We start from the raw sequence: 27,699 nt of genomic DNA, 5'->3' as shown, positions 1-27,699 counted from the left end.
CGTGAGTGTCCGGGGCAGTTTGCGGATCTTCTGGGTCCCCTGCAGCTGCCCAAGAGTCCTGGTGATCCTCAGGATCAGTGTTGTCAGGAAAGTTATACTCTTCGTCATCACCTTCCCTAGTCTCGACATCTGAATAAGTGGGTGAGGATGTAGCAACTCTTGTAGTCTGTGGAGCAAGTGGCTCAACCAGAACCGGGGACTCCGTAGAAGGCTTCTTGCGCTTCAAAGGAATCGTGTAGGACTCCAGAGGCTGTGTCGCCGTGATTTTTCTCTTGTAGAGGGTAAGTTTACCGGTGTTGGCGTCGATAAAGTGTTCCGACTGCTCCTCCATCAAGGGTTGTCGATGCTTCAAGCTCTCAAGCTGCGGAGAAGGCTTCGACCCTGCAGAAGGCTTCGACCCTGCAGACCCTTGCACGGGCGCGTTGGCGACCGACCTTGGTGCGAAGGCCTTCGGTGCCACCTTCGGCGGCAACGTAAACAGGAGTGGCGTCGAAGACTTTGGCGTTGTGGCAGCTTGCTTCGGGGTGGAAGCATCCTTCGGATCGACCGCGGAAGCCTTGTTCTTGATGCGTTGCAGTGAGTCCGACACCTGCTTCGTAAAGGAAGCGGACGGTTTCGTCGACCCGACAGACGTCCTCGGTCCACCAGCGTGTGAAGACTCGAGCGTCGATGTCTTGGCCTTCTCCGGCCGAGGTACAGGAGCAGCTTTCTTAGGTGCGCTGTGTCTTCCTTGCGCGCCGACGGCTTTTGACGCCGACGACTTCGGGTCGGCGGCCTTGACACCCGGGGTTGGGGCCCCAGTCTTCGGCTCGACGCCCTTGATCGATTTTGGATCGACGCCCTTGACCGACTTTGGCTCGACGCCCTTGGTCGACTTCACCGGGTCGACAGCCTTCTTCGGCTTCGGCTTCCCCGACATATCGGAAGACGAGGAGGCGGCTAGAGGGACAGACGTCTTCTGTTTCGTCGGCGTCTCCATCACTTTCGGTTTCGTCGGCACCGAGGGTTTCACTTTCGGTTTCGATGTGACCACCGGAGGCTCCGCAAAAGTGTCCGTAGCCGGGCCCGTAGGCGAGGCCGTGGATCTGGGTGCAAGGTCTTGGGTAAGGCCGTGTGGCGATCCCGCGACCTGAGCCTTAGTGAGTGTTCGAACGGGGCATAGCTCTTCGCCTGAGCTATCTTCCATGGCCCCATAGGCCTCATTGTCGTCTACTACCTCGTCGACGACTTCTTCTGCATCGAGCGCTTCGACGTCCGCGTCGTAGTCGTAGTCGTAGTCGATCTCCGCTGGAGGTGAAATCTGCAAATGAACTTCTTGTTCGTCTGCTTCTTCTCTCTCGAAGATGTCCACCGGTGCCGGGGCCGACTGCTGGGCCTCCAGGCGCGCCACGCGCCGAAGTCGAATCGTCTTCTTCGATCGATACAGGGAACAAGCCATACAGTTGGCTTCATCGTGGTCTGGCGAGAGGCACTTGTTGCACACTGGGTGGACGTCGATGTGGGGATACTTCGATCCACACACGGGACATTTCTTGAACGGGCTCCGTTTCATGATGTGTCGTCGTAAGTCGTGTCGCGTTGACCGGGCCTGGAGCACCGAAGAGCCACACGACTCCTCGGGATGTCCAACTCGGGAACTGAGCCCGAACAGAGTTGGGATTGAGCGCAAAACAATACCGACGGTATAGGAAAAGGCCTTCAGGCCTTAAGAAAAGTCTATATCGATTCCGAACTGGAGATAACGAATATACATCCGAACCCAATGGCGGAAAAAAACAATCTGGGGATGGAGTCGATGCCCATGCGCACTGTAGTCCAGGGGAGGAGCAACCTATCTCGTGATACTTCGAAGACTCTTCCAGGACAACAATGTGCAATCATCCGGACCCCACACTAGGCGGCGATCTATGCTCTAGATATGAATTCAGCAGCCCACATGCCTCGAACTTTTAGGGTTCAGGGTGTGCTTAGGTTTTGGGGAATTGGAGGTTTTAGGGTACAGGGGTTATTTTAGGGGGCAGGACGGATTGGGGTTTTGGGGTGTAGGGGGTATATTTAGGGTTCAGGGTGCGTGCCAGGGGATAGGTTACTATTACGATTATTTTTTTTGTTTTAAAGCACCAATAACGCGTTGTAATGGTATGCGTAATAAATAACTGCAAAGTAAAAGCACTTTTAATGTATTTGTATATATTTGCGAAGTAAAAGCATGCACACTAAAATCATGCGTCGTAATGGTATTTGCGACGTAAAAACTTCGAAGTAAATACCTGCTAAGTAACATCATATATTGGTCAAACCATGGCAGATGTTTTGAGCGATCAAATCAGCAGAATCATGTGCCACCCAGATGGTTTTATCAGACACACTCACTCTCTCCTAGAATCCCATAAATACCACTCAATTCTCCCTGGGAAGCTTGTCAAAAAATGTTTCAGGGAATCCCATAGCTCGCGTGTAATGGCTCAATAATGCTGTGCAGTAGACCATTTTGTGCAGACTTTCTTACTGACTGCATCCATCAGTTTGCTTTCATTTTTCTGGAAGAGCAAGAAGCGTTAATGATCTTTTAGCTGCAAGCAAGTTAAGAATCAGGAGGAGGAGTTTCCTTCAGAAATAACTTATCCGACTTAGAAGACCTGTGCTTCTTAGCCTGTTATTTAACCACAGATGTGAAGGCGGCCACAGTGAGGAAGGTGTACATTGTATATACTAAAAGACCAAGTAAAAAGGCTACCATTGCTCTAGCCTGTGGTTTTGGAAGCAACCTTTCAAACATAATTGAGGCTTTGTAGATGGATGATGATGCCTAAATATTAAGCTTCCTTGCAGTTATGTTGGTGACCTTAGGGAAGAAGACAACATCATCCACATATACAATCCTCTGTATTCTGGAGATCTGGCAGATAGCACACTCATACTCAAAGATGAGGCGGAATCTCTACTAGAGGGATATTTGGCCTAGATATTTGTGACATAGACGATTCCCTTTTCCTTGAACAACAAGAATGGTGACCCGCTTTCTTTTTTTCCTTTGCAGTTTTATCTTCTGAAGAATGACACTGCTGATAAAATGTTTATCAGATTGTTCTTATCCTGTTTTTGAGGCAATGAAGTGCAGAAAATTTGAGAAATAGGAGGCACCACTGCAGTTGGTACCACAGGAGGCGACATGGCTCAAGGAAGCATTGTTTTGGATGGAAAGGATCCCTCACGGCATCCTGGTTGCTGAAGGTTGTACTCTTCTGCTAGGATAGGTGAGCGCACTTTGGTAGAAGGTTGCAGCTGTACAGACGTACAAAATACACCTCCATGCCCTGATCCTCTCACTAGAGGTTGGTATGTGGCCTCTCGTGTTGCAGAGCTAACAGGGGAATCTCTTAAGGACTCCAATGCCCTTGATATCGACAAGGACCTGTACAGTTAGTATGCAACTGGAGCCTGAGGATAGGTGCCTGACAATCTCAATAAAAAATGCCTCAAGCTCAAGTAAGAATGTCTCAACTTTGCGCGCATCAACATTGACCGGGAGTACAAATGCAGTCGACTCTCAGAGTGGCCACCTAGCCCTGATGAGGTGTCAACCCTGGTCATAGCAGGGGTGTGAGGTCCACTCTCTTGTTCCACTGGGGCTAATAGACTGCAAGAGTCAAGAGCTGTATTTTCTCTGCTTTGCTCTTTGGCAAAGTCCTTCCCTGTCCTCATACGCCTATACTGCATTTCTAAGCATATGTTACACCTTGTGATGGAGTTAGAAGACAGGTGACACATCATGTTCGGTCTTCGAGGACGTTTTTCCTCCACAAGAAGGGCATCTGACAAAGAGGCAGTAGTGTGATGCCAGAGCCAGAGGTGAGGAGAAATACCCCAGGAAAAAACAACAGGAACTTATTTCATAAAACAAAGATGGCTATTTAAGAAAAATGTTGATTGAAGCAAAAAAAATAATAATGTAAATCGCAGGTTTTCAGTCAAAATAAGCCTTAAAAGGGAAACCTTCACAAATGACCTGGAAAAACAGAACTGCCTCACTGATCATGCAGGGCATGATGGAAAGCCTTAGAATTCCATAAAGGTACAGTGTTTCATTTCTTTTGAGGTTTCATATAGTGGTGTTTTCAGCCAAATACACTTTACTGTTAATTTGGCAAGGTTATTTTTTAAACCAACAAAAAGAAATGTAGAAAATGTCATCTCTTACAAGTAAATGTTTTCCTTTGTATAGGTTTTCCTTAATATGTGGTGTTCCAGGAATCAGCCATGTGAGCTCCCCAACCATGCACTGAGACTAACCAACAAAACGTATTTGTGAGTAAAAACTTCTAGATGGGCTGACTTGTAACCCAATGGCAAAACTTAATATTCGTAATATAGCCTTATAGCCTGCTGCTGAGGGCTACAAGGCTGTTTAAGGCCCTGAAAGTCAGTGATAGGCCTGAGCGCAGGCCTGTGGGTGCAGGCAATGGTGCTCAGTCTTCTAATGTTTCTGTACCACTCCCAGGCACAGCAAAATTGCCGGCACCCCCAAACTTAGAGTGTTACAATCAACCAAAGAAGAACAAATATCCTGAAACATGTGTCTCCAGAGACATCCAGCATGGCTGCAGAAAAAATGGTGAATACTTCAGACATTCTACTAAAGTTTGTGTTATCATGCACTGTATTTACTACAAGGCAGCTGGGCCAATTGTATGCTGGTATGCCAGGGAGTGTGTTCCAAAGCTACTTTTGTGATTGGCTCATTTGAGTTATTGGACTGATCAGCTCATGGGGAGGCATCTGTGCTCTGGAAGTGGTGCAGAAACCTTAGAATACTACGAGCAGCATTGCAAGCACACCCAAATTCAAGGTGTTACTCTCTACTGAAGAACAAATATCCTGAAACACGTCTAGAGATACCCAGCCCTGGCTGCACCAACAAAGTATCAAAAATACTTTTAACCAGTGCTTAATTTGTACAAGTAAAAAAAAGTGAGTGCCTTGGCCCTTGCTTGTCAAGAGGCACCACCTATTGCCTCTGCAGCCTGCCAATAACCATACCAATACAATTACTAACCAAGACATTTCTACAAGTCTGACAATTTAGACTATTCTAGGCCACCCAAAGCTGCAACAATGGCTTGGTCGGTGGGTGTTAGTCATTGCTAAGGTACTTAGAGTTATTAAACAACTGTTGTCGTGCTTATTCCAAAATTATGCAGACAGCATCACCATGTGGCAGACTGTCATAAATGCTGGTGCCAACAATTATCACCGGAAACCACAGGCTTAAATTAAGCATTGCTTTCAACTTAAGTGCTTGTTATCATGCACTGCAGCTACAACAATGCATTCGGGCAAATTGTGTGCCGGTATATCGGCCAGTGTGCCCTCTACCCCCTTTTCTGATTGGGTGAGGGATTACAAAGCAGAAACAGTAAAGAGTCAGGAAACAATAGGCAAAGATGATGGGACGAAAAAGACAGAAGGTTGATGTGGAGAATTTCAAGATGAAGAGGATAGGCCAGGAATAAACGGATTTGTGCATAGGTATAGAAGAAGTGGGTGGGTGACAAAAGTGTGGAGGTTTTGAAGCAGAGTGGCAAGGAGATGCTGGGGGATGAGGTAGGAAGAGGAAAGGCTACTATGCTCCCTAATTACCTGTAGATGTGGAGCTGGTGGGGGAGGTGGCTGGGGAAGCAGCTGCAACAGTGGCGGCTGGTTTCCGCTTCCTCTTGAAGTCCCTGGAGCAAGGAGGCCCAAGATGAAGGTTTGTCTGCCTGTAACAGAAGAGTAAACCATGAAGCACTCTCAGAAACCATACCACAGAACTACCCCAAGACCTCAAAGCTGGGCATTTGCTGCTATATATGTATAGCAATTTTCAAGGCAAGACAATCCTTAGCATAGAAATACAGAGCAGACTAAAGTGGGACATTCTTTGAATGGATAGACAAAGGCATTCCACACCACAAGGGTTAGGGCCAATTTAACATCATATTTTAGAAATATTAAAAAAGGAACTATTGTTTGATTACAATGCTGTCAAACATGTTAATATTACCTCTGTTATAAAATTACCATTTCAGAAAACCAAAACAGATACTCTAATTAATACAAAGCCTACAAGCATTGATGCTAATCAAAGACACACCAGAGAAAAGCAGAAGTGAAAATTGAATAAGGTTAGGTTTTGTATCCAGCACCAACAACCTACAGGTGCTAATTAGCCTTCTTAGAAAAAGGCCTTGAACAAAATACACTGGTATTTTGATTCACCTGGAGACAGTCTCACCCAAGCGAGGTTAGGTTCTCAGTCATCACAAAGATGACCTTGATCTGCTTAGACCTTGCCTACTTTGCCTTGAGAAAGATTTTGATCAAAATTGAGAGGCTTGCTAAATAATATCTAGGCATGTATAGAAACAACGTCTACACTCTGGGTCTGCTCCAAAAGAGCACTGACCAGCCTGCCAAGAAAAGGCTCTCGAGTTGTAGAGAGAAGTGTTTTTGACTGCCTGCTTGTCTAGAGGAAACATATGGAGTTCTATAATGATTCTCAGCCTCTTCTCTTTATTTAACCACTTGGCTGCTAAGGGGTGTGTGCGAGGTCCATTGACTTTCCATTGAAATCAATGGAAAGTCCATGACGAGTTACCCTTGTCATTAGCGCTGAAGGGGTTAAAGCTGGATTTATTCTGCAATACAAAAAGTAGGCGCTATGGATTAGAAAGGCCACTAGCAACTGCCATTGATCGATCATCTCTTTCCAACAACCACAAATGATTTCTGACACTGTAGGTCCAACCTGGGAACTATGCCATCACATTATATATCATATAACAATTCTCCTTCAAATTAAAAAAAAAGTGTTACATAAGAATCAAAGTAACAATTGTGTTAAACTGTTTGCATCACATTCTTGCATCCACACTGGCTTATTTCTGATTTACCCACTCACTCTGGAGATGGCTTCTTTAAAGAAATAGAATCAGTTTTGTGAACAGTTTTTCTCGCACTCTGCTACCAACGCGTCTTGTGCCTGTCTCGATCTCCACAACCTGCTCAGCAGCTCCTAATGCCTGGTACCAGACCTTCCCAGTAGCCCGAGCTCCTTGCCACCTCCTCTGGAAACGGCACCCTGCTGCCTGCATCCCCTGGCCTGCTTTCCCTGGCTTCGGTGAGATCTGCATGCTCCCCCTGGCTGCGGTCAAAGCTGCCTGCTTCCCCTGGCTGCCGTCAGAGCTGCCTGCTTCCCCTGGCTGCCGTCAGAGCTGCCTGCTTCCCCTGGCTGCCGTCAGAGCTGCCTGCTTCCCCTGGCTGCCGTCAGAGCTGCCTGCTTCCCCTGGCTGCCGTCAGAGCTGCCTGCTTCCCCTGGCTGCCGTCAGAGCTGCCTGCTTCCCCTGGCTGCCGTCAGCTGCCTGCTTCCCCTGGCTGCCGTCAGAGCTGCCTGCTTCCCCTGGCTGCCGTCAGAGCTGCCTGCTTCCCCTGGCTGCCTTCAGAGCTGCCTGCTTCCCCTGGCTGCCGTCAGAGCTGCCTGCTTCCCCTGGCTGCGGCTAGAGCTGCCTGCTTCCCCTGGCTGCGGCTAGAGCTGCCTGCCACCGGTCTGATTTCTGTGTGTATTAAGGGTGGCTGGCTTGGGCGGCGTGCGGGGCTGGCTTGGGCGGCGGGCGGTGCTGGCTTGGCCACGAGACCTAAAAAGGTGGCAGAAGCGTGCAAAGAAGGGGAGGAATAAAGTCTGGATTAGACATGCAGGTTCCTTAAACACTTATGCAGCTCCAAAACATGAAGGCGATGAACATGAGGCAGATGCCAACCCGGGAGATCATCACTGGTCGATAGAATCAGTGCCAGTAACAAACAATACAAGTCTGTACTCACTTCTCACTGTTGGAAACCGCGCTACGGAATCCCATTTTCCGTGCGATGGCAGACGCTTCTGGCTAGCACCCGCTCTGCGCAGACACTTTCTCTCTGCGATGCGATCACCAGCTCAGTACAAGCACCTACCTCTCAGTGCCCTCACTGCGTTGCGAAACTTCTCGATGCCGGCCAGGAAGAGAGCAGTGATCGGCGCGCAGCGGGGACGCTGGCGCCGTGAGTGTGCGCGCGACTGAATCCGCGCGTGGCCTGCACTTGTCGCTCCCTCTCCCATTATGAATGCTGGGCGCGTGCCCAGCTCTTGTCTCCTTTTTGCCGGCTGACATGATTACAATAGTTCTCTGCCGAGAACGCGCTTCGCGCGTCTCTAGGCCGAGACCTAAAAAAGGGGGCACCAGCACCAACCACTGATCGAGCCCATTGTCCCAACGACTGAGAAAAAATTCTAACACTGAATATTCTAATTCCATTACCAACCTTTGAACTACACTACCACATGACATGTCATAATAAATTCCTTAAGAAAACTATGATGCCTATATAGGTCTCATGGTCAGGGACAGGACATTTCTCTGTCCGAATCACTACAATAATATCATACAGATTGTAAGGTTCCTTAGGAAGAACTAGTGGCTCGTTGAAGCAAGGTCTGACCAGTCTGCAGAGGATTCTTGAGCGGCTGGAAGAACGCTTGTAGAGTGCTTGGAGAAAGCTTATGTCCTGCTGGGAGGTTTATTCCCTCTCGGGAGAAGACTTGCCTGAAGAAGGCCCTCAACCTGGTTGAAGAATGACGGGAATATTCTTAGCCTGTTTAAGTATTAGGTTCTCATATTGCTTAGGAAGGGCATATGGATACATTTCCGGACCTGGTCAAGTACAAATAAGAAGTTTCACCCAAAATGTAAAAAATATATATCAGTGTCGATACACACCTTGTTGACATTGTGAAATCTGTCCTGGGATTTTGACTGTCAAAAGCAAGAGAATTCCTAGTGCCTGATGGGATGAAAGTCCTTTGTATGACTTCGAAAACCTGTGCTGCCCAGCCATTGCTCCTTTTTTGGTACGCTGTTTTCTCCCCAGTGAGAAAAACGGTGATTTAAGCCCACTAAAGGTGCTCCATCTCATTGTGGCTTTGCCAACACCAAGTGTGTGTTTCGATCTCAAGGGACACACAATGTGTATCGTCAGTCTGGGTAAGGGTGGCTTCTCCACCCTTAATCAGAGCCTGTGAGTGAATGGGAATTCACCTAGTCAGCCATATTACCAGCAGTGCCATGTATCGGAGCTTCTTATTCCATATACCGGTTAGTGCATCAGCAAAATAATGGTTCCTTAATGAGAGCAAATGTGAGCTATCACGATCCCAGGGCTTACTGTATTGCTGCAGGCATTGTTCCTACTCAAGAGCAGGTATTGGGTACCAGGACACAGGGCCTCACAGTATATCATCGCAATGATGGTTCCTACAAAATGAGCAACTGTTGGGCACCGTGATAGTTTGGAGAGGAGGGCGTGGTTTGATTAGGAGGTTGGGGGACCCTGAACAAATTAAGGCAAAGACCATACAGAGGGTAAAAGTACATGCATACAGCAATGGAGCAGGTGCTACACGACGGTTCGAGGGCTCAATACATTCCAAGAGCCATGCTTCCTGCACAAGAAAAGGGTAAGAGCACAAGGATGTCATGTGAGGCCACTGCTCCTCTATTCTTGGAGGAAAGTGAAGGAGAGGGGAGGGATGAGGAAGTGCATAGACTGCTGTCAAAGTGTGTGGAGAAGCAGTGTGTACCCCACCTTGGAGTAGGGTTTGTGTCCAGCTTGGATATATTTAGGTTCACGCAGACTGCTCTTCAAAGACGATGAATATGCTGAGCCTGATGCAAGATACGTCTGCTCCGGCCAAACTGGAGCTGGCATCCCATAACCGGGGTCCCAATCTATTTCCCATGTAATCAGGCCCCTTCTCGGTCAGTCGATTTTATATTCTCATGCTCCTCTTATTGTAGCTTCCGTGGTGCACTGGATGGTTAATGGGGCACAATTCTGTTAACCTAAGCCCGGATGAAGGGTATTCCTTCTCTCTGTACATGTGCAGCCGCTCTACTGCCAAGGCTCTGTCAGCACAGAGATGTGTACTTCATGCCAGGCTGAATCCGCCTTTTGCTTCTTGGCACCTTCTTTCCCTCACTCTCTACAAGGTATAGATTCATTGACCCGGCATTTTGTAGTGAAGGGGGAACTACAGACACGGCATGACAGCGCCAGGCTGTACAGGTTGGGCACACTGTCTTGAGAGTGTTGCCTCTGCATCTCACTTCATGTGTCATGAGAGAACGTGGGGTTTTAACTGGACATTGGCATCAGGATGTTCGGACAAGAGGTACAGTGAGGTACAAAAGCCTTGCCTTACGCAAGGATGGAGCAGGCAGGCACCGGTGAGCTGTGCGATCAACTTGATAGGTAGCCAATTTCCATGCTTTGTGAATGCAGAACACCCTTTAAAGGAACACCTCTCGTAATGAAGGAGGCCGCTTTATGGCTCAGGGTGGTGCATGGGCGCAGGCACTGAAGGAATCAATAAAAGACTGATTTACTAACTGCACTGCAGGGAATCAATAATGAGTAAAAGAGAATGAAATTGCCATTAGCGGGAGGGATAGGCGCCTGTCAGGCCACAGCTGCCGAAGCGAGGAACGAGTCACTCCCATTTCCACTTGTGCTGGGATTTAAAATCCGAATTACAACTTGGTAAACACATTTGTCATAAAATAAACTAGAAGCTTGCCAACCCTGGCTATCGTGTTTGGCACCTATTCAGTCTTTCTATCGCCCCCTTTAGATAGCTGGTACCAAGGAAGATCTTTGTGGAAAACAGACATCGGAGTTAAGTGGGTTATCTCAAAATGTGACTAATTTATAAAAGCGAGAAATAGACAGCAAAAGCCTCTGGAATGACTCACAGATGCACATCAATCAATATACACAGGCCCGCCCCCCGCCAACTATAGCTTCTCGGCCCACAACAGTGTTTGCGGATGTAGTTGTTTTAGCTCCTGCTAAACATTGACACGTAAGACGAGCACAAAGCGACAACCACAACACAGTAGTGTTAATCATGACAGACACGCAGACGTTAGCACTAGACAACAGGGGCATACACTCTCCAAACTGCACACACATCAAAGACAAAAGCAGACTGCCGGCACGGTGTCCACGGTGATACCGCTGGACAGACAGACAGCACATGGCAACACAAAGGCGAGCCCACAACCCCCTGCGCGTGCCTTTAAACACACCTAGCTATAAATGAAGGGACGGGCGCCCGGTGTGGCGCTTTCCACTGCTTGTTGAGGCGTCATTACCAAAACTCGCTGTGCTCTTGAAGAGAAATAATTAGAGTAAAATGCAGAAGGGGGATCGCTGCTCTCCCCGGGGACCTCTTCCACGCGCACCTCTCAGGAGGGACAAGTGGCCATTAATATTCCAGGATGAAGAGCTCGCTAACAGCCAGGAGGCACTGCAGCAAATTAATACACCAGGGGTCCCGCGGGCCACCATGAAAAGCAGCGCCTGACTCATCACAAGGCAGCTTTCGACTACAGAGAGGAAGCCGTTTACTGCAGACAACCACCGCCTCACACAAAGGCAGCCACTCTGCATTGCCGCTCAGCCCCTGGAATGGACCAACAGCAAAGAAACGCAACCGACCTTTCAAAAGCAGCCCAACACACATGGAAAACACCACAACTAGGAAAAACTGAAATGACTAAATATCAAAAGAAGTGGATGCTTCGTTGGAGTTACATCAGGAATGAGGACGTCTCCAAGGCTCTTTGCTAAACACTGGTGCGCAAAAGTCCTGGGGAAGGGGTGGCTTGATTCCAGTGGCATGGAGAGCACGGGACTCACGTCTGCGCATACCCGTCCCACTCGGGTGGATTTAGGCCCAGATCTCTGTACTGGTGTGAATGTAGGACATTGTTCTGCATTCTGTCCATCAACTGTTGTTTTTGCATTTGTCCCCCCACCCCCCCAGTGGGATGGGTATGCGCAGACGTGAGTCCCGTGCTCTCCATGCCACTGGAATCAAGCTATCCTGGCTGATGAGGGCTGAAAGCCCGAAACCGGTCCTAGGATGCTTGTTTCCAGTCCAGGGAGGACCTGGCTTGGCAGTTCTGGCTGGACTGTTCCCATGGGGCACAAGACTGATTTGCATATGGCTGGGTTCAAACTGGAATGGCATGGTGAGCAAAAAAACAATGGATTTAGGCCCAGATCTATGACTGGGGTGAATGTATGACATTGTTCTGCATTCTGTCCATCAACTGTTGTTTTTGCATTGTAAACCGCCACAGCAGGGTCATAGTCTATGCCCTAGCAATATGATTTATATCAAACAATTCACCCAAACAGTAAGCATCAGAGCTAGGGAACTTTGCTCAGCAATCAGAAATAAGGTCATGGATGCTCCTCTGGTTAAACAAGGTCTATAAAAGTGAAAACATGTGGTATATCACAAAAGGCTTGTGTTAGAACCTAGTCGTAAAATACATGGAGGTAACTGAGCAAAGTTTGTTTATAAGGAGCAAGTATGGACTTATCAGCAGCATGTGTTACAGTTTGGACTGAACCAAGAAAGCTATTTGAATACTGTTACTTGGTTAAAAAAACGACGTATTGCTCGTACCCCTCATTTAAGTATCAGTATTTAAAGTAGTGCATTTCCAGCTCTGTGGACCAATCAATAAAAAGTCTACATCAATATTGCATCAAGTAGAACCTTCAACAACTCACGGCCTGTAAGAGAATGTAGTTTTTTAAAGCTAAATTTTTTAAATAATATAATTAATAAAAAAGATATGTTCAGATCAATATTCAAATCAACTCCTGTTGGCGTCTGCATTAGAGATACAAGGCTACACTGTCATGGAGCCAGCTATACTAAACACCACTGATGTCCAAGTTAAGCTTATGGGATGGCTTGTGCAGGGCCTGCTCCACATTTAATAATAGAAAAGAAAACATGAAAAAAGTCTCTCAATCTCTGTGCATAAGTATTGGGATGACAACTAACGTAGCAGCCATTATTTTTTCCTTGTTGTTTTTGTTCTGAGCACATACACATCAGGGCACTTCCAGAGGTAGGAGTGAGTGTGTCCGGAGGCACAAATGCTCAGTTCACCCCCTAGTGAAACTGCTCCTTTGTCTGCTTAAAGAACTAGAGAGAGGATAGCTGTATTTCTTCATGATGAATTGTCAGAGTTTTGCTTTCTTGCAGCGATAATGGGGGCTATATTCATATATCAGAGACTTGTTTTAGAAATTAATTATCAACATGTCTAACACCTTTATTTTATGGTTTAGTCATTTATTGGACCGTTCTCTGTAAACTGCTTTTATGGGAGCAATACCTATGTGTCTATCTTTTATGAATTCAATAATGTCAAGGAGCTTGGTTTTGAGGCGGGTGGTAACAGGATCTCTGCAAACAATCTCAGCAGAAGTCACAACTGCCCTCCTCTGCATTCCCGCACCCCACTGAGAGAGCAGGGGAAGGCGTGGTTCTAAATGGCATGACGGCCATAGGTTTTTCCCTATAGAAGAGAGAACAATCACCTGGTTCAGGGGAAATTCAATCAACTCCAAGGTGGAACAAAGGTTGGAGGAGTCCTTACAACCACTTTGTCTCATTTGGACATTGGCAATGTCTCGAAATTGAAGAGAACCTGAAGCTCACTAATGCACCTGACCAGATTTATGTGACAGAGTGAAGTCTTCAAAAATAGAAGCTTCAAGTCATGAAAGGCTATTGTTTAAAATGTTTCAGTACATACATCTGGCTAGAATGATGTTCAGATTCTAAAACATTGTGGGTCACATCACTGGAAGAAACAGGTATATTAGAAAGTTAAAAAGTCATTTGACACCCCCGTTAGCTACAATAAAATCACCTTAGAATAATCCTATACATCCCAAAACCCCCCAAATTGGTGTTGTACACCTGATTCAGCAATACATCTTGTGAAGAACATGACACTGTCCATTGGGGAAGCAAGCAAGTTGATATTCTTTGCCACCGACCAATACCTCAGCACCTGTATGCTGGTGAGGGACTTCCTGGTAGCTGCCAAGACATCCACATTCTCAAAAGAGATCCAAAGATGGGAAATGGCTAGCTCCTTAAAAAAACAGTCACTCAAGAAAAAAACAGACAGTAGAGATGGGTGAAGCAATTTACCCCCTCCACAGACACTGCTGGAGAGATGAATGTGTGACCTTTGTAGAAGGTGGAAGAAGGCTAGGAACAAGACTTGGTGAAGGCAGGTTGGGGCCACAAGAATGACGTCACATTTGGGATTTCCCATTTTTTTCCAAAGGAATCTCAGAAACAGACGGGCAGAAAAGATGACAAAAACAAAGTGAATTCTCCAAATGAACGTTAGGCCATCTCCAAGGCCCTCGGCCACCTGGTCATCTGTTGGGGGCGCTTGTACCATGAGATCTGGTAGCTTACAAAGGCGGCAGTGGACCTCATGTCCTCAAGATGGAGTCATGCACTTCTTGACGATTTGTCACTCTTGGGGACGAAAGGAAACGTCCGCTGAATCTATCCACTCTGACAATACAGGAGATGTGAGAAACCAGAAGGAGCAAACTTTCTGTGACTGCTCAGTCACACATGTTTACTGCCAGCTAGCTGACTTGCTTTCAAATGTAGAAGATGGCCGTGAGGTTGTCCATGAGGGCCATCTCAACTCTGGACATGACCCCTGTAAAAAAGGCTTTTTGGGCTAGCAATATCACTTTAAACTACAGTTTATGTGACAAAATGAATTTGATCAATCCCACAAAGCACAGACGGAGAGATCCATACAGTAAGTTGCCCACAAGAACTTAAATGAGCTAGCTGTAACTGCAATATATTTCCAATGTGGGCAGAAGGGGCATTCAATTACATGATTGGTAGGCTGACACTAGAGGTGGATGCATTAGTACAGTCTTAGAATGGTTGTCCAGCAACTGATTCTATTGTTCTGGAAGGAAGAAATGCCTGTAGTCCTAGAGATCTATATGCATCAAGTTGAAATTGACTTTCCAGAAAGTGACATACAATCTCATAAATGGCCACAACTCATCTTGGAGGACGCCTACACAAGTACAGAGTCCAGAATGGACTCCATGCACTAGGTACTCTTCAAATGGCTTTGGGAGGTCTTTGGGCGTTTCCCCAAGAACTCAAGATCAAACATGGTCATTAGGTAAGGGCCATGCTGGATTCATTTAACTCCCTCAGCAAAGTTCCAAATGGGAACTTGTGGAGGCAAGGGTGCCAGGGGACCTTTTGCATCCACCATGATAGCAATTTACTTAAAGTCCCAGAGAGCCACATTTATGATGTGCGGAGACTTTCTTCCTGTTGTATTGGTATATGAAAGTAAGTATCCTTTAGGTACAAATAGCAACCAATGATCATTTTGGGAAATTTCAAGACCATGTGCCAAAGTCAGCATCCCGAACTTCTCCATGGATACAAAGTCCTTGAGATCATAAAGATCCAGCATGAGGTCAGAGCCCTTTACTTATTTTCCTTACAAGAAAGTAGTGGGAGACATACTCAGGCTACATTTCCAAGAGTAGGCACAACTCTATTTCGCATAAAATCAAGTACCTCCTGACTTCCGGCAGACGTTCTGGGCAATACTGCTTGAGATCATAAAGATCCGGCACGAGTCCGAGCCCTCTGCTTAGTTTCTTTGCAAAAAGCAGCAGAAGAAAAATCCAGGCAACATTTCCAAGAGTGAGCAGGACTCTGTTGCTCTTTAAATCAAGGACCTCTTGACTTCATGCAGACGTTCTGGGCAATACTGAATGGGGCCAGAGGAAGTTTGGAGAGATTCAGCCATGAAAGCTCTAAATGAAAGTTATCCTTCACCACTAACTGGACCCCTAATCACCAAATATTTGGTAAAATTATGCTAGTAGGAAGAAAGCCTTCAAACGCACTGGAGTGGAATGATACCCCTCATTAGGAGCGAAATATGCCGGTGGGGCCCTGGGGAAGTCAAAAGGAAATGTTGGCTGTTGTTGCATTCTAGGATGGGCTTCATCTTTCCACTGAAGAACCTCCTTTGACCTGGGGGTCGAGCTGTCTGATGCTTTGTCATTGAAAGACTGAGAGGCCTGCATCACCAGCTGGCAAACAAGATTTTGATCTGGTCATTACCACGTAGATAGATCGGGGGGGGTGGGGGGGGGGGGTTCCAGGTGTTTTTCCTGGGCAGCAGGGTTTACATTTTAAGACTTCAACCATGCCCGTCTGTTTGAGATATAGGTATTTAGGAAGTTCATGAAAATCAGAAGTTTTGGTTCAGCTAGTTTGTTCATAATCTTAGTATCAGAAGGGCACGGTCTAGTACCAAGGAGAAATAACTGTCCACCTTGTGGTACAAGAGTAGCCCACAATGTGCCATAAATAATGCCAGTAACCAATAACCACTGGATCAAACACTAAACTTGGATTCCAGCATGAAGCATTTCAACTCCTCGTCAGGGATCTTTAGCGCTATCTAAATTCAATTAAATACAACATAATAATGGCCCTAGTATTAGCCCTTCTCACTGGTGCAGGTTTTTGCAGTACGACTTTAGACATTATGCCTTCTAGTCTATGCTGATGAATAATAGCTTACACCTCAAGGAAGTTGCCTTTAACACAACAGGCTGAACTGGGTCTCTCACAAAGATGAGACTGTCATTGGGTGCTCCGTATTTGTGTCCAGAAGAACAAGTTACTTACCTTTGGTGATGCCTTATCTGGTAGAATAGTCCACAGGTGTCAGACTGGATCTGGAAGATTTTCAAGTAGTACCCCTGTGCACCGGTACGTGTTGTCATTTTGCTCCACATCATAAGCACCGTGACATGCGTGGTCCCTATGTAGGCACCACCCTAGTGCGCTGACGTCCGTTACTTTCGCAACTTTCCACACCAGAAGCACAGAGCCATGATCGGGGCAGACACTGGTGTGACAAGCTAAGGTCATGAGAAGGGTGTCCTATACACCGTGATCAGTTCAGAGTGTGGGAGGATGGGAGGGCTGGTAAGGAATCTGTGGCTAGATATAGTCTTTATCAGATAAGGCATTACCAAAGGTAAGTAACTTGTTCATCTGATAGACTTCTAGCTGCAGATTCCTTACCTCAGAATAGATACCCAAGCAATACCTCCCCAGAGGTGGGTCTGAAGCCAATCAAATCAGAAAGTCTTCCAGGACCAAACGAACAAGTTACTTACCTTCGGTAACGCTTTTTCTGGTAGATACAATATCTGCCTGTGGATTCCTCACCTTGTGAATATCCCCCTTGCGTCAGCAACGTTCGGAAATTTTCTTCGTAGCACGCCGACGTGGACGACGTCACAGGAGCACGGCATCGCGCGCGACTCCGTCTGACGTCACCGACCCCTTATCAGGCCCACGCCGGCGTGATGACGTCAGTTCCGCCCTTTTTTCCATGCCTTCGAGGCACACGGACGGACCAACGATAGCAATTATACAAGTATACAATGTACACAGTACATCTTAGAACAAATTCAATACAACAGTATAAACAATATATACAGAAAGACCAGGTATAGCAGAGTGGACAACGGGGAGGCGGGTGGGCATGTGAGGAATCCACAGGCAGATATTGTATCTACCAGAAAAAGCGTTACCGAAGGTAAGTAACTTGTTCTTCTGATAGATACATCTGCCGTGTGGATTCCTCACCTTGTGAATAGATTCCCACAGCAGTCCCCACTCCCGGAGGAGGGTGTCCACTCTGCTACACCAGGAAATCTTGGAGGACAGAGCGCGCGAAGTGGCCGTCCCTCCTCACCTCGGTATCCAAGCAGTAATGCTTCGCGAAAGTGTGGAGGGAGGCCCAAGTCGCGGCCCTGCAAATATCCTCAACAGGTACACCCCTAGACAAAGCAGATGTTGCAGACTTTGCTCTAGTTGAATGTGCTCTAATACCCTCAGGAGGGTCCTTACCCGCCAGGGAGTAGCAGATCTTGATACACAGGATTATCCACCGCTCTGCCCTTCTTGCAGCCAGCAAAACCAACAAACAGCTGGTCGTCTATCCGGAAGTCTTTAGTCCTGTCCAGATAGAAAGACACCGCCCTCTTAGGGTCCAGGCGATGCAGTCTCTCCTCCTCCTTAGACGGGTGAGGGGGAGGATAGAAGGTAGGAAGGGTAATGGACTGCCCAAGATGGAAGGGAGTCACCACCTTAGGCAGAAAAGCAGCCCTGGTCCTGAGAACCATCCTTTCAGCATGACCCTGTCTGCAGCATTTGGGACGACGTCTTGGGAGCCTGTTTGTTCATTTACCTTGGCTGTTTGCTGACTGTTCACGGCTCGCCGCTCCCGCTGCGTGGGAGCCGCTTCGCTTCGTGGGACCTTTGAACCCACCAACGCTGTTTGCCGTCGCCTGCTGGCTTGTGAGTACATCATCTGCGGAGGCTGCAGGGGTAGCGCGGCAGGGACTCACTATCCCAGGAGTCCCTGCTTGACCACGTTACATCCGGTCAGCGCCCCCCTGCGTGCCCCGCCCCCGCCGGCAAACGAGTAAAAGGAGAGTTTGGGCATTCACCATTGTGACCCTGTCTGCAGCATTTGGGACGACGTCTTGGGAGCCTGTTTGTTCATTTACCTTGGCTGTTTGCTGACTGTTCACGGCTCGCCGCTCCCGCTGCGCGGGAGCCGCTTCGCTTCGTGGGACCTTTGAACCCACCAACGCTGTTTGCCCTCGCCTGCTGGCTTGTGAGTACATCATCTGCGGAGGCTGCAGGGGTAGCGCGGCAGGGACTCACTATCCCAGGAGTCCCTGCTTGACCACGTTACATCCGGTCAGCGCCCCCCTGCGTGCCCCGCCCCACGCCGCCCTTCCTACAACATCGGGAGAGAGCACGCTCTGCGGGACGCAGGCGGGACGCCGGGCGAAGCCCGGGCAAAGGGCGGGCCGTCTGTGGCCGTCCGGGGCCAGCGGGGGCCGGGACGGGCCACCCCCCCTAACGTCAGAGGCGAACCAGAGGGCCATCGCGCAAAGGTACATTGTAATTTGACTTTTTCGTGCTAAGCATTCGTATATGTCTACATATTCCCCAATGTCAACCCGCTCAGGCAGAAACTCACGGAGAGGGGGGAATTCTACAATGGGGACCATGGACAATTTCATCACGCGTGCAGTGTCTGTTGTAGAGAAGGAGATCATTCTAGCAGAACGTAGGCTTTCACGCGAATATTTGGCGCACAAGCGATCCTCTATAGGGTCTCTTGCGCACGCCAAATCTCCCCCGAATGCTATCCATAGTGATCAGCGACCATGTATTGTCGATTTAAGACCGGATAATGACCTTCTTCAAATTGTATCTGATCCTGTATCTGTAAGCGTAATGCCAACCAATGTTGCACTCAGAAACGCCCTGAATCCTGTAGTGCTAGCTGCTCCAGCTTTGCCCTTAATAACTGTACATGACACACCAACAGACTTAAAATTGCATTCACCACCACAGAAGGTACGAAGGGCTGCAATAAAACGAAAAAGACAACTCACCCCACGTAAGGCTTATAGATTAAAGACTCTAAAAAGAATCCGCAAAAATTATATGAATGTGGGAGTATACAACAAAGCAGTTGTTAATGATTCTATGATTAATGAGGTGGAAGGTACAGAACCGCCGGAGTGTGATCAATCTAATGCCCCGGTTGACATCGCTGTGGCTACTGATTCAGGAAACAATCTTGAAGAACTACCATCACCAGATTTGCTGATGGAGCAGATCCAATTGCTTATGACATCTTTACTGCTGCCAATAACAGATAGGTTGAAAGGGTTATCAGACCGCTTGGACAAATTCGAGCAAACATCCTTGGACAACTTTTTTTCTATAAAAACGTTGATTAAACTTCATTCAAAGTCTGACCAAGATATTGTAAGGGTGGAGAAGAGCACAGTATCACCCAAACCTATGCAACCATCATGCCCACCGAGGAATGGTAGGGCTGCAACAGACCAAAGCAGAACTAGTGCTGTATTGGGAGAATTAAGTCGGGAGCTCCCGAAAAGTTTACCACTGGACAGTGGAAAACAACTGGTTGCTCCCCCAAAGCCTGCACCGCGTAAAATACATCATATACCAAATATTACTAACCCTCAAACTTTGGAACCCACAAAACAACTTAATGGATTGGGACTTATAGTCAACAGTAATAACATCAATGCTCAAATACCTGACCCCAGTACAGGACCACAGATGTTAAAGAAAGTCCCAAACGCCCACTTGCCACCAGGATGCCAACCATATGTGGTAGTTCTTACCGGGGTTCCACCATTGAAATCGAATAAAAGGGAGTCTTATGATGAATTAAAAAACAAGACTTTATACTGGCTAAAGGAAAATAGACCTCTCCCCCACTCTGTCAATTGCCAAGTTATTCAAGTTCGTAGAGTCAGTTGGCTGGGTACTAGGTCTAAAGATATAGAAGGGGACTGTATCCTGGTCAATTTTAAAGATCCCTCTGTAGCAAAACTTGTATATAGTCAACAATCACGAAGAGGCAATCAAGGAATTGGAACCTGTGATCTTAGCTATTTTTATCCGATGCAACGGAAGCAAGAAAGCAGAGCCCCCCAATACTCAGGCCCAATTACCAATAGATATTAATTTTTTGATCCTCCAACTCCAGTTGAAAGAAACTTGGGATCGGATAGCAATTGGTCTTGGTGGGGTCATTGACAAGAAGATGAGGTCAATGACCCTAATGGATTGCCCTCCTTTACTTTGAGCGCATATCAGCACGAATCAGGTGTCACATTAAATCCACGTACTATGGTATCGAACTCAGAAATGGAGATAACCAGGCCTATGCAGGCAGACAAAAGGCCTGGAAATTATTTGGTTAACCACCAAGGACTGGTCCTAAATGACGATGGTAATGTTCCGGTCCATGATTTACTACCATTGGATAACAAAGCATCCATTGACAAGGACTGTGTGAAAAATTCCATGGAGTTACGAAACGAGGAGGAAGCACTGATCACAAGTAATAGCAACCTAGCTTACCAAATCCAAAGTAGGCCCACCCGAGCTCTAAAAATAATGTCATGGAACATCGCCGGCCTGTCTAGGAATCTCTGTGATAGTAACTGGAGCTCCTTTATGGAGGAGCATGACATTATATTTCTACAGGAAACATGGGCTACCAATATTGTACACAGACTTGGTTATAAAGCTTTCTTTTGTAGGGCAATTGCATCGGTGAGAGGTAGACCTTCAGGGGGATTAATAATCTGGATAAGTATATCCTTAGATGTTGTTGTAACACCCCTGAACCTTGTTTCCAATGATTTACTTGGTGTTAAGTTAGCTATGAAAGATATGGGTCATGTGTATATGATAAATGTCTATAATAGACCTTCTCCACAAAGTAAGGAATCATTGATTATTGAACAACTTAGCTCTTATTTGTGCAACTTAGAGCCTGATTCCAAAATATTTATAGGTGGGGATCTTAACTGCCAGTTCGAGCCCATGGTAGGGCTTGAAAATCTATTGGAAAATGAAGATAAAGCGCTCGATATCCCCTCCCTGGATAACATAAAGTCGGTAAGATGCACAGTGGCTGCTATGCAGATATATGAATTGACTGTGACCCATGGTTTGAGGGCATGCAATGGGCGATTAGACCCGGACAAGCCAGCTAATACCACATTTAACAAAGGGTTATCCAAATCTCTGATTGATTTTATGTTGATCTCAACTAATCTCTGGTATCTATTGCTGGCCTTTAAGGTCGCGAATAGACCAGAGAGTGATCATTTCCCATTAATACTAGAGCTTGTGTCGGATCCCTTTTTGACACATAATAGTACAATGGAAAGTGAGAAGGAGGTGGCCGAGGTTGTTGTTTCCAACAATAGGAAAGCTATTAAATGGCCTCATATTCTAGCAAAAGAGGAGACGCTTTTGGGAATTTATAATGCTTTCTCAGATATTATCCCTCTATATGCAAACGTAAGGTTGGGATCCCCTGAGGTTTTGACAATGCATTATCATTTAGTGGAATCACTAACTCCCCTTCTGAGTAAAAGTTGTACAAAAAAAAAAGATATCACAAAGAGGCAACTAGAACTAGAGACACCATGGTACAATAAACAGTGTCACCTAGCTAAACCTAAATTAATCATTGCCGTGAAATCTAAAGATCAGTTGAGGGTAAGAGAATGCAGACAGGAATATAAAAGACTTCTGCAAAATGCAAAAAGGGAATGGGATAATTTAATCTGGGAGGATCTCCTGAATGCTGCTAGGAGTCACGATCAATGCACCTTCTGGAACTTGATAGCCAAAAATAATAAAATAGGCAGCTCTAATAGGGATTTTTATTTGGATGAAAATGTGTGGTTTGATCACTTTGTTGTTTTGTATAATGAGGTAGGGTCACCCTCTGATTACAATAATTCCGTTTTCTTTTCACAGGATATTGATTCAGTGAAGTTTACTATTAAAGAAACTTTGTGTGCAATACAGGCAATTAAGGCAGGCAAGGCTCCAGGCCCTGATAAATTACCTGGTGACTTATTTTCCCATAACGTTGATGTATGGTGCCCCTATATAAATTATTTGTGTAATTCCATTTTACTGGGGACCCCGATCCCAGAATCATGGAAGGGGGCAGAAATTGTGACAATCTATAAAAAAGGGGACCGCTACAACCCGGGTAACTACAGACCAATTAGTTTAATTGATATTTTACAGAAAATTTTTGCCAGACATATTTTAAATCGCCTTTTAAATTGGATTGAGGAATCCGAAATCCTTTCTAAATTCCAAGCTGGATTCAGAACAAAGACAAGCACGGTAGATCAGGTGTATAGATTTATGTGTATATGCTGGAAATACATTAAAATAAAGAAGTGTAGTATCTATGTCGCATTTGTAGATCTACGCTCAGCGTTTGATCTTGTTCCCCGCAATTTATTATGGGATTGCTTAAAGAAGATGGGTGTCCCGGATGAATTATTGGTTAATCTCATAAGACTCCATACTGATAATTTTGCTAAAGTTAGGTGGGGAAGGAATGGTGAACTCACTCGAGCCATCCTAGTAAAAAGGGGGGTAAGGCAAGGGTGCGTATTGGCCCCAACCCTTTTCTCCCTATTTGTAAACGACATCCCCCACTACTTAGCTCAATGTAACCATGATTCTCCTAAATTGTGCAATGAGGCAGTCACAGCATTGCTATTTGCGGATGACACCATCCTAATATCCCAAACACCAAAAGGTTTGCAAAACCTAATAAATAAATTCAACAGTTATTGTGAGTTAAAAGGGTTAGAAATTAACTCATCTAAAACCAAATACATGGCCATTAATCCCTCTAAAACATTCAAGAAGAACTTAGTTCTAAATAGTACCAAACTTGACTATGTGGACTCATTTGACTATCTCGGCATCAGGCTGGATAGTAGACTGTCTTGGACAAACCAATTATTAAAAAGTAGGTTAATATTGAAGGAGAATTCCCTCCCTATTTTAAAAATACATGGTGGGATCACTTCAAAAGCCATAACCCCGGCGATTGAAGTGTTCAAAGCCAAAGCTCAATCCGCCACCCTATATGGTGCCGAGATTTGGGGGCCCTATACAAAAAAATCATTTGATATAGAGGAAAATATATTTTTTAGACGTCTATTAAGAGTCCCAGTAAGAACACCATTAGTGCCAGTTTATCTGGACATTAATCTAAAACGCACAGGTTATCTGTGCTGGCTAAGGCCATTGCTCTATTGGGTGAGATTATGGTCTACCCCGGAACTAGCCGATTATAGAGCAGGTTTAGTGGAAATAAGGGAGTTGGACTCTTTTAACTCAATTAAGTGGTTGAGACACGTTTCCTATTGGCTGATAAAAATAGGCCTATCACATTTTTGGGAAACACCAGCATTGTCAATCACCTCGCCAAATATTTGCAAGGAACAAGTAAAATCTGCTTATTGGTATTATGTGAACACTAATGTATACGGACGCGCTACTGGTATTTTAACGCAAACATTTTTGCAATTTAAGGACCATCCCTCGTTTGAAGACTTTATGGATGAAATTGAGCCGCCTTTGGCCAAATCTGTTTATTTGCAATTTAGATATGGGGTTTTGCAAATTAATGCTAATACTCATCGGTGGGGTGGGGCAAGTAAAGATCGAAATTGCAAATTGTGTGATTTAAAATGTAAAGAAGACGAGGCTCATATTCTTTTTTTCTGTCCGTTATATGTATCATTACGCAAGAAATGGATTATACCTCTTTGTAAAGATATGGGCACAAGGTCATTCAAAGAGGCAGAGCGTATACTTAGATCTTCAACTACGAAACTATTAGTGTTTGGTTTAAGTAGGTATCTTCATGGTGTTTGCATAACTAGAAAGAAACTTGGAATGTTATTATAAGATTGTTTTATCTGGCATTTTTAATTATTTATAACTTTTTTTAACTGTTCTTAAATTATGGTCTTGTAAGATAACCGGATTGAAGATTGTTTACAAATGTATGGAATCACCTTATAAATTTCTGTAAATAATGGCACTGGACCTGCAACTTATGTGTACTTGTACCTATTGAATTTGCACATTTAGTATGGTTGGTAATGTATTACTAATTTTAACCGAATTTGTTTTAAAGATGACTAAATTGTATATATTATATGTGTGTGTGTTGGCTTTATGACAAAGTGTCGAATAAAAGCTTTACAACAACAACAACAACAACAGCATGAATGGTCAGGAATGGGGGTTTGGAACTCAGAGCTTGAAGCTCACTTACCCTCCTTGCCGAGGTGATTGCAACGAGGAAGATCGTCTTAAAAGAGAGAAGCCTCAATGGACACTTCTGCAAGGATTCGAAGGGAGAACCCATTAAGAAGGTCAGCACAAGATTCAAATCCCAATGAGGAACAACAAAAGGAGTAGGAGGGAACATATTTATAAGACCCCTCAAGAATCTTAAAACTACCGGAGATTTAAAAAGAGAGGGCTGATCCGGCAAACAGAGAAACGCCGATAAGGCCGAAAGATACCCCTTGACCGTGGCCACAGCAAAACCTTGCTGCGCCAGAGAAAGAGCAAATTGTAAAATATCAGATAAATGAGCCTTCAAAGGGTCAACATCCCTCTCCCTGCACCAAGAAACAAATTTAGACCACCTATAGGAATAAATGGACTTAGTGGAGTCGCGCCTGGCAGAGAGAATGACATCCACCACATCGTGAGGGAGAGAAAAAGAACTCAAGTTGCCCCGTTCAATCTCCAGGCATGAAGGTGTAATGTCTGGAGGTGGGGGTGTAGAACCTGCCCCTCCATCTGAGAGAGGAGGTCTGCCCTGTGAGGGAGACGGAGCGGCGGGTGAGAGGAGAGGTGGAGAAGGTCTGAGTACCACACCCTTCTTGGCCAATCCGGGGCGACCAATATGACTTGGGCCCGGTCTTGACGAATCTTCCTCAGAACCCGAGGAATCAAGGGTATGGGAGGAAACGCGTAAAGGAGTTGATTTCCCCAACTCAACTGAAACGCGTCCCCCAAAGCTCCTTGCAACGGATACTGGAGACTGCAGAATGACGGGCAGTGAGCATTCTCGCGAGTGGCGAACAGGTCCACCCGAGGAGTCCCCCACATCTGAAAGATGTCGTGAACAACCTCTGGGTGAAGCCTCCACTCGTGATCAGCAGAGAGCTGTCGACTGAGACTGTCTGCCCGAACGTTCAGAACCCCGGCCAGATGATTTGCCACCAGACAAATCTGATGGTCCTGAACCCAGGACCAGAGACGCAGAGCCTCTCTGCAGAGACACTGCGACCCTACTCCTACCTGCTTGTTGATGTACCACATCGCGGTCGTGTTGTCCGTCAGTACTTGAACCGACCGACCGCGAAGGGAAGGGAGGAAGGCCTTGAGCGCCAAACGTATCGCCCGCAATTCCAGAAGGTTGATGTGAAGCAACCTTTCCTCTGGAGACCAAAAACCCTTGACCTCCAGGTCTCCCAGATGAGCACCCCACCCGAGAGTGGATGCATCCGTTATCACCGTGGCCACTGATGGAGGCAGTTGAAAGGGCTTTCCTTGAGACAGATTGCCCTCCACGCCCCACCAAGACAGATCCGCTGCAGCTTCTCTGGAGATCCTCACCGACTCCCTGAGATCTCCGTTGTGCTGATACCACTGCCTGCGGAGGCACCACTGGAGTGCCCTCATGTGCCAGCGTGCATGACTGATCAACAGAATGCAAGAAGCCATCAGACCGAGCAGACGAAGGACCTTCAGGACTGGAACAACCGCTCCATTGAAGAATAAAGGAATCATCTCCTGTATGTCGTGAATCCTTTGAGGTGGAGGGAATGCACGACATACAGTAGTGTCCAGTACCGCACCTATGAACAGGTTGCGCTGGGAGGGCACCAGGTGAGACTTGGGTACATTTATTGAAACGCCCAACCTGTGCAACAACTGAGTTGTCTCTTGCAGATGATGGAGCACCTTCTCCGGCGATTCCGCTTTGATCAGCCAATCGTCCAGATAAGGGAACACAGGTATCCCCGATCTTCTGAGATGCGCAGCCACCACTGCCATCACCTTGGTGAAAACTCGAGGCGCAGTAGTAAGTCCAAACGGAAGGACCGCAAATTGGTAGTGCTGCGATCCCACCGTAAAACGGAGATACTTTCTGTGCGACTTCAGAATGGGGATGTGAAAATACGCATCCTGCAAGTCGATCGACACCATCCAGTCTTCTTCCATCAGCGCCAGAAGAACCTGAGCAAGGGTGAGCATTTTGAACTTCTCCTGTTTGAGATAGAGGTTCAAAATCCTGAGATCCAGGATCGGCCGAAGCCTGCCATCCTTCTTGGGAATCAAGAAATACCGGGAGTAGCACCCTTGACCCCTCTCCTGCTCTGGAACCACCTCTATTGCACCCTTTCGGAACAGAGCCAGGACTTCTTCCTGCAGGAGAAGCAGGTGATCCTCTGAACAATAACCTTGGCAAGGAGGGTAATTGGAAGGGAACTCCTGAAAAGGAAGTGCATACCCATTCTCTACGAGATTGAGAACCCAAAGATCTGATGTAACCGATTCCCAATCTCGTAGAAAATGAGTAAGCCGACCCCCTACTGGCCCCACATGATCCAGAATGGTGGATCTAGGGCTGCTTTGCTGATGCGGGTGGGGGTTGGGCATTATTGGAGGAAGTGGAGGAAGAGGAGACTTGACTTCCACGTCCACGACCCTTCTGTCTACCTCTATAGGACTTATATAGAGGGTTCTGCTGCTGCTGCTGTTGTTGTTGACCTTGTCTGAAGGGACGAAAAGAGGATCTCCCAAAACCTCTGAACTTTCTAGCTGTCGACCCTCTCATCTGGAGACCCAAAGATCTTGCGGTGGCACGGCTATCTTTAAACCTTTCCAAGGCTACATCAGCCTTTTTACCAAAAAGACCAGTCCCTTCAAAAGGTAAGTCCAGCAACGTAGACTGCACATCCGCAGAGAAATCAGAGGACTTTAACCATGCGGCCCTCCTGGTCGCAATAGAAGAACCCATAATTCTGGCAACAGAATCAACTGTGTCCATGCCACTCTGAATGACCATGCGCGCAGCAGCTTGAGTATCAGAAACCACCTCATTAAAGTTCTTCCTATCTTCCTCAGGAAGCTTGGGTGATAACTGTTTCACTGACTCCATTAATGCATGCACATACCTTCCTAAAAGGCAAGTAGCATTCGCTGATTTAAGAGCCATGCTCCCT

At 46.4% G+C, this 27,699-nt stretch overlaps 1 protein-coding gene across 4 annotated transcripts in view; it reads right to left on the bottom strand.

Moving 5' to 3' along the window:
- Window positions 1-27,699, bottom strand: part of GPATCH2L (G-patch domain containing 2 like) — a 297,460-nt gene that overhangs the window by 17,953 nt on the left and 251,808 nt on the right. For all 4 annotated transcript variants that reach the window (XM_078659937.1, XM_078659938.1, XM_078659940.1 and 1 more), the window contains exon 9: window positions 5,641-5,759. In XM_078659937.1, coding sequence (XP_078516063.1) covers window positions 5,641-5,759 — 119 coding nt within the window. The remainder of the gene's footprint in view (window positions 1-5,640; window positions 5,760-27,699) is intronic.

Source organism: Lissotriton helveticus, chromosome 9 (genome assembly GCF_964261635.1).
Source record: "Lissotriton helveticus chromosome 9, aLisHel1.1, whole genome shotgun sequence".
Lineage (NCBI taxonomy): Eukaryota > Metazoa > Chordata > Amphibia > Caudata > Salamandridae > Lissotriton > Lissotriton helveticus.
The sequence above is the reverse complement of the archived record's forward strand: the minus strand, read 5'-3'. Positions and strand labels throughout refer to the sequence as shown.